General features: G+C 34.2%; 1 protein-coding gene across 1 annotated transcript; it reads right to left on the minus strand.

Annotated features, from left to right (window-relative positions):
- Positions 1 to 845: 845 nt before the first annotated feature.
- LOC134247997 (uncharacterized) lies at positions 846 to 1,804 on the minus strand (the record flags this gene model as incomplete). The annotated part of the gene is made up of 2 exons (XM_062730416.1): positions 1,326 to 1,804; positions 846 to 1,179 (listed from the first exon to the last, which is right to left on the minus strand). Coding segments are annotated over exons 1-2 (813 nt in total), but the record flags the coding sequence as incomplete, so codon positions are not given.
- Positions 1,805 to 8,066: the final 6,262 nt, after the last annotated feature.

Genomic DNA, 8,066 nt, shown 5'->3' on the forward strand with positions numbered 1-8,066 from the left:
AAAAAAAGTAAATAAACATTGGGAACAATATGAAACGGTGTAAGTCACACCACTACCGTTTCATAAAAATATCCTTCATGACAAGTCATTCTGATTTACACACTGCGTTGTAGTAACATATTCATCCCCCACTCATGGAAACACTTTTCTAACTTTTTTATATTTTACAATTTTTTATCTACATAATTAATCAAAGATTAAAACAATCGAATTCAGGAGTAATCATCGCTTTCGTGCAATGTGACGTCACAATTGTGGAACACAAAACACATTCTTCACACCTTTGCTGATCACATCTGGATGTAGAATACCGTAGTCAGCCGAGGTGAACCGAATGCGGAAACACCAAGTTTTGTTGCAGGGCGAACATGACGGTCACGTGATTGCCTCAGCCAATCATATTCCTCTTTACTTGTGATTATTCATATGAGGTATAAAAGTATTATTTATTGACTAAATCTTGATTATATCTTGTATAAAGTACCATTGTTAAGCAAGTCCGCACATGTACATTTAACACTCCGCATTTTATTTTGTTTATAGCAGAGACATCATCATTTTTTTGTATATAGCAACGTCATCCGCCTTTCTTACTACAATGGATAAATTCATATGCTTGATTGTTCTGATACACCGTCACAGGTCGAAACCGGTCAACAAAATAAATTTACTGCTGCATTCTCACAAAGTATTGGTCACTGTTTTATACTTTAAAATATATCAGTACAGTTTATAAGTTTTTGAATTTCATAACAATTCTATTCCACTCAGCTGCAGTGAGATTATCATATAGTTACGAACAGTTTATATTTACACACTGGTTACATGTATTTGAATTTCCTCACTTTACCACTGTACCACTCTGCCACAAAGAGGTTGTCTCTGGTGTCTACACATAAACCCCATGGATAGGCTAGATAACAGTTAACAATGTTACAGAGGAACTGTCCGTCCTGATCTAGGATGTGGATACAGTCGTTGTCATAGTCTGATGTCAGGATCTGACTCTGACTGTCTGTTGTGATGCCATATGGATAGAATGATCGCCAGGTAGTAGAGGGATGACCAGTGTATCTAAATTGGAGTTTTCCTGCATGATTAACCACCACTACTGCATTGGCTTCCCAGTCAGCTACACAGATATCCAGGATCCTGTTCTCTGTGATGTATTTCATGTCACTAGATGAATACAGAGGTTTACCTTCATTATCAAACTGAATGGTTTGCTTCTCTGTGGAGCCAGAGTACCGGACAACTTTTGATTGTTTATAATCATCACTGTCCATGATAACCAGGATGTCACCAGAGGAGGACTACAGACATACCAAGGTATCCCCCCCTGTAGTCTGATCACTTTCTGTATCTGGTCATTGTTCACTATGTTTACAGTTCTTGTAACAGGGTTAGTATAAACTAGAACTCCACTCCTTGTCACTGCTATGTCACATGGTGTGTTCCCTGACTTGGTTTGGATTGACTTCAGTAGTTTGCCTTGGAGGTTGAAGAGTTTCATGATTTTGTGAGACCCACATGTCCAGAATTCTTCATCAATGAGACAGGTAATACTCTTTAGATTTTCATACCCAGTGTCTATGGTGGTGATAAGCTCTGGTTTATCAAGCAGTGGTTTGACTGGAGGACAGGATACAGCTTCTGGTGTCTTCATTATGTAGCCATGTTCTGTTGTAATGGATAATGCTGACAGAGAACAAAATTTGATGGAGCTTCTCTCTGTTGATTTGATGTGGAGAGAAACTTGGTATAGAAACATTGACTTTAGGAGATAATCTTCAAAATTCGACATTCCTGGATTTATATGCAGATGTTAGGGAGACATCATTTAGAGTCCAGTATTTTCTTCAGATCAACTATGCACTGTGTTACTTCAGAAATAATCTGTTTGATTTCATTTTCCTGTTTATTTAGAGCGGCCAGATGTTTAGTTTTCATCCCATCAATTTCAAATTTCTGTTTGTTGACAATGATGTTAATTTCTCTGTCCAGTCTTCTCCTTGTTTGGTAACAGCTGTTGTCAGTTTATAATAATGTTTTTCCAAGTTAATTTTACGGGTTCAACTCTAATTTAATTTCTTCGTATGTAGGATAGATTTTTTCCTCTAGTTCTTTTAAGTCGTTTTCTAAATCTTTTGTTTTAGAACTTAGTTTTTGTAGAGCATCTGATAAATCGTGCCTTTATGTTTCCCAGAGGAGATGCAGGTAGAACAGACAGGAATGTCACATTTTTCACAGTAAAGTTCACAATGTTTCTGGGTGTGGTTTGGACATTTTGGGTAGTCAGGAGAAGTTCTGTGTTTGTATGGTACAACATTGTGTCTTTTAGATGAATCAGAGAGATGCTCCCCTACACAGGCCTTACACAGGTTAATCTGACAAAGTTCACAATGACTCTGTAATGCTGCTTTTTGACACAGGTCACAAAGGAGGAGAACTTTAGCTGGTCCAGGGGGTCCATCACTGGGGTTTTGATTCAATTCATTAAAATGATACCCTGTAATAAAATTAAAAGGAAAATTTAGATTACATGATTACAGGAGCTTCAATTCTGCACAAAACATATATTAGAGAAATTTTCGTATTTGAAATTCTGAGACACCAGTTAATCATACAATTTGAAAATAAAGTAGGCAAATAATTATATTGATCAGTATTTACAGTGAAACAAATATTCTGTACAGTTATCTTATTTGAAAATTTTTATCTAAAAAAAAAAATGACATTAAATCATATTTCGTTGTAATTAATATCAAGGCAATCACTGTACAATTAATGTACCAATAATATATTGGTACACTAATTGCATGTACAGTAGATTGCCTTGATATTAAATCAAGCAATTACTACACTTGAGATCATCAAGACAATCGAGTAAAATCTTTTGATGTTATATATATATGCTACATATTATCTTATCTTGAACTGTATCTTATAGAAATCTACTAAACTTTATGTTGTCTTACCTGTAAATCCAACATGGCCTCCCTGATATTCCTGTAGATAACAATTTACTTCCTGGTCTTATTCTATAAATATTTACCTGGTCACCGGGTCATGTGATTTAAATGCCTGAAATATCTATGTGTAGAGAAGTTTATAATTAGATTAAAATTATTGGTTAAGAATAAAATATGTGCATCTGTCTGTACCATATACATAACAAATTTTTGTTGCATTTTTCTCAGCAACTACTTATTGCAGACGCATAAAAATAATAAACACTCTTTGTTTACAGTAAGTTATCATGCCTTAAGGTGGGATTCATTAGCCCAGTTCCCATGAGATACAGTACTCTGCTTCATCAGAGATGTTCTTTTAAGCTCCTTACATTAAACTAATTAATTTCTCTCTAATTTGACATGCAATTTTAAATCTGTTATCAAATTCTCCTTGACCAGTGATTGATAATTACTGTATATCCATGGGAGATTTTGAGGTAGATTTCCTCTTATAAATTACATAAAGTATATACATGTACCGGTAATGAAATAAATTATTATTTTCTTAACAACATTTTTAAAAGGGATACTGCAACACTCTTACATTTTTGGGGATTCTGTTATTCAATAGAAAAAGACAATTAAAAAAAATCACTTAAATTAAAGGTCACGGTGACCTTAAAATAATCTGTGACACACCATCTACCCAAGATACATAAATTGGCCAAGTTTGAAGATTGTAAATCCAATAGTTTTCTAGTTATGAGCCAACAAAACCACAAAATAAAAAATGTGTGTAAATGCAGAGAAATATCCAATCATGATGAAACAAGGTGCACACCTTCACATGGTGAATAATAAATGTACAAATTTTCAGACTACTCCTTCCAATAGTTTATGAGAAATGGTTCGGACAAAATCTTGTCTACTGACAGACGGACAGCTAGACAGACGGACAAGCTGATTTCAAAATACCCCCCTAAACTTGGTTTGCAAGGGGATAAAAAAATTGAAATTCAAGTGGAAGAAATTCAGCACAGTTTTGACTCCAAAGCTGAAACAAGCTTTATATAAAGAGGTGTTTGTTGGGACTAAAAATGGCATGCTTTTCTAAAATTTCGTTTTATGATTTAGTTTCAGGTTACTGAAAACAATGTATGTAATTTAATTGGCTTAGGCAAACTTCTATGTGGCCAATTGAAAAGACATTACTAACACTGTCAAACACAGTCTATTTGGTTGAAGGCTTATGTGGAAAGGATCAGAAATTCTTGATTGGGGAAATTGGTTCCATGGAACTGGTCTTTATCTCAATAACTAAAATCATAGTTTGATATTTAGTATGTCATTATACATATGTATCCCTTAATTGTTGCAGAGCTCTTTGAATTGTTTTTAGTTGAAATACTAGCTGGTGCGACTATATTTATTGAAAAAAAAAAAGTTATCTAAAAGAGATCTTTTATTTGTTAACATATTTGAAGTGGTTAAACAATGGGCTATGGAATTACTCTATCATAGCTTTCAAGTCTTTCAGAGTTTCAGATTTACAGTGTACGTACTGGGTATCAATAACAGGGGGATTTATATTCTTTTCAATAATTTTTAATCAAAAAAATATATTCAGATAAAACATGCGACAATATCAATAATCAGACATAAATAACTAGTGTAATTGTAACGGGAACCGTTACAGATGTTCCCAAACGCTCCCCAACTCCCTTTTTTGGGGCCATATTCCCTGTAAGCTTCATTAAAAAAGACAATCTATGCATTTTAGACTTTAACAACGTTTTCCCAGAAGGATATCAATTATATTCAAATTTTAGCATCGCATGTAAATGCATGTGCTTATGACCATATCATCTTGTCTACACTATATATATATATATATGATATACTATATATTAAAGCATTCAGTCCAAAAGTATAAAAAAAAAACACTCATTTAAGTGTATTTTAATTTCACCTGTTCCCAATGCACGCACGTGCGTGCACGTGCATGATGACCATACCTTCTTGTAGGAGTTTTTTTTTATATTTATCTATGTTCTAAATCCCATCCTGTTTGGTTGAAAAACAAGGGAGTTATAGCCATTTCAAGTTTCAGCCAATCAGATTGCAGCAAACGTGCATCCGCGTGATTTCATGAATTTTTTTTTATATCATATTGTAGGATATCCTAATGCGTGACTATGTTTTAAAATTCAAAGCATGTCGTCAAAAACAAAGGAGATATAGCCATTTAAAATTTCAGCCAATCAGATTGCAGCACACGTGCATGCGCGTTATTTCTTGAAATGTTTTGTATATCATATTACATGATATCCTAATGTATGACTATGTTTTAAATTTCAAATTATTTCGTCAAGAAACAAAGGAGATATAGCCTTTTAAAGTTTCAGCCAATCAGATTGCAGCACACGTGCATGCACGTTATTTCTTGAAATGTTTTGTATTCATATTACAGTATATCCTAATGTATGACTATTTTCTAAATTTCAAAGCATTTCGTCAAGAAACAAAGGAGATATAGCCTTTTAAAGTTTCAGCCAATCAGATTGAAGCACACGTGCATGCGCGTGATTTCTTGAAAAGTTTTGTATATCATATTACAGGATATCCTAATGTACGATTATGTTTTAAATTTCAAAGTATTTCATCAAGAAACAAAGGAGATATAACCTTTTAAAATTTCAGCCAATCAGATTGCAGCACACGTGCATGCGCGTGATTTCATAATTTTTTTTCCATATCATATTGTAGCATATCCTAATTCATGACTATATTTAAAATTTCAAAGGATTTCGTCAAAAAACAAAAGAGATATTGAGATTTTTGTTTCAGCCAATCAGAGCAAAGCGCACGTGCATGCGCGTGAGTTCCTCCTAATTTGACAGTGTCATATTATTGACACTACTAATATATACTTATGTAATGAGTTTGATAGCATTTCATCAAAAGATGTAAAAGTTATGGCCATATTAAGTATATCAGTCATTTCACTCATTGCACGCGCACGCACGTGCATGCGTGTGCGCGCAAAATGACCTTCGTTCCGCACACCTACACTACACACCTATTAACCCTAAAAAGGTTTTAGCTCAGTTGGGTGAACAGTTTCTGAGAACACTCGCGGACAAAAAAAGTCCCGGAGAACAAATAAAAAAAAAATAATAATAATAATAATAAGAAACAGAGTAAAATCAATATGTTCCCAAACTCGTTTGGGGACATAATTAAAAGGGCTTCTACTGATTCTGAAGATTAAGATTATTCTTATTATTAGGGCTTCGTCTCCAGCGGAAGACCCTTCTATTATTCTGTTGTTTCTTTTTCACTTTTATTAGGGCCTTTCGTCTTCAGCGGAAGACCCTTCTATTATTCTTATGTTTCTTTTTTACCTTTATAGGGCCTTCCGTCTTCAGCGGAAGACCTTTCTATTATTCTTCGGTTTCTTTTTCACTTTTATTATTATTAAGGTCTTCCGACTTTCCTTCGGAAGACCTTACTGTTTTCTTATGTTTCCTATTATTATTATTATTCCCTTTTCATAGTACACGCGATTTCTCGGAAACTACTGAACCGATTTCAAAGATTTTTTCAGGAATGATGCATTGTTATAATATCTCCAGATCTTTTTCTTATTTTTTGAAAATCACTTCCGGTACATTTTTTGTCCGATTTTCTATTTTTAAATTGCCATTTTGTGCAAGCATCTTCTTCATAACCACTCAAGATTGAATACGATATTTCCGGGGATGATAAAACATCACTTAAAGTTATGCATGGCGTCGTTTGATTTCGCATCCGTCACTTCCGGTCAAAAAGGGAAAAAGTGATATTAAATTTCAATTTTTTTTTAATTTAACCGTTTTGAATAAAGGCTAAGGGAAAACTTATAATTACATTAACAATCGTCAACAAAACGCATCCATTAAATAACTTCCGGTGTAAACCGGAAGTAGTCGAAAAATTAAACATCCTCGCTCGAGTCGAAAGAAATAGAATAAAATGGTTTTATTGATTTCTTCAAATTTTTTTTTTTGTACTTGTGCCTTTTATGCCAGCCGAAAATGATGATTAAATTGTCAAAAATCCGTCAAATGACGTCATTTCCGGAAAAAAGGGAAGTGTCAAAAATGCAAATTTTACGGTTTTTTGACATGTTATTGGTTAAGTAAGGGCACTATCAGCGTCCAACCAAATTTTCCATCCCTTGACATCACTTCCGGTGAAACCGGAAGTAGCCAAAAATAGCCTATTTTGCAGGTTTTCACGCAAGATTGAAAACTTTTAAATCTTAATGTCACTGGAGGTGTCTTAACTATAGGCTTCTCCTGTAAACGTCACTTCCGGTCGAAACTGGACGGAACCTACTCGTTACTTTGCAACCAGCTTTGCTCTAGTTATTATTAGGGTCTTCCGTCTTCAGCGGAAGACCCTTCTATTATTCTTAGGTTTCTTTTTTTACTTTTTTTAGGGTCTTCCGTCTTAGGGAAGCCCTTTATTATTCTTCGTTTTTTTTTACCTTTATTAGGGTCTTTTCCCTCTCCAAAAGAACCCTTTATTATTCTATTGTTTCTTTTTCACTTTTATTATTATTCCTTTTTTTCTTACAATTTTTGTGCAGAAGATTTCTCGGAGATGGCTCGATCATCAACTTGAAATTTTCAGGAAAGGTGTGTCGTCAACTAAACCTGATCCATTTTTTTTATTTTTTTCGAAATTCACTTCCGGTCGGAAGTTATTGCCCTTTAATCGAAATTTAGAGGACCTCTTTGTCTTCACCAGAACTCAAGAACGGCTTGAGCTAGAACACTGGAATTTTTACCATAGATAGAGGACATGTTGCCAATGTGCACAGTGGTTCTTAAATTTTCCGGAAGTGCCTAGTATGGAAGCTCGGTAGGGTCAAAATATAGAACACGAATCAAGAGAGGATTTTCGAAACATTTTGTATCATATCTTTTAAAGTATAATTATTTTGTTAAAACATACTGAGCAATATTTTTGCAGAATGACAAGATCATTAATTTGATATCAAGAAAAAAGTGCTAAATCATCACATTAGGGGCCGAGAGGTGCTAAAAAATCTTTTTTCGATAACTC

This window comes from Saccostrea cucullata, unplaced genomic scaffold, assembly GCF_032062105.1.
Source record: "Saccostrea cucullata isolate Sc308-1 unplaced genomic scaffold, CSIRO_AGI_Scuc_v1 ctg20132, whole genome shotgun sequence".
Classification (NCBI taxonomy): Eukaryota; Metazoa; Mollusca; class Bivalvia; order Ostreida; family Ostreidae; genus Saccostrea; species Saccostrea cuccullata.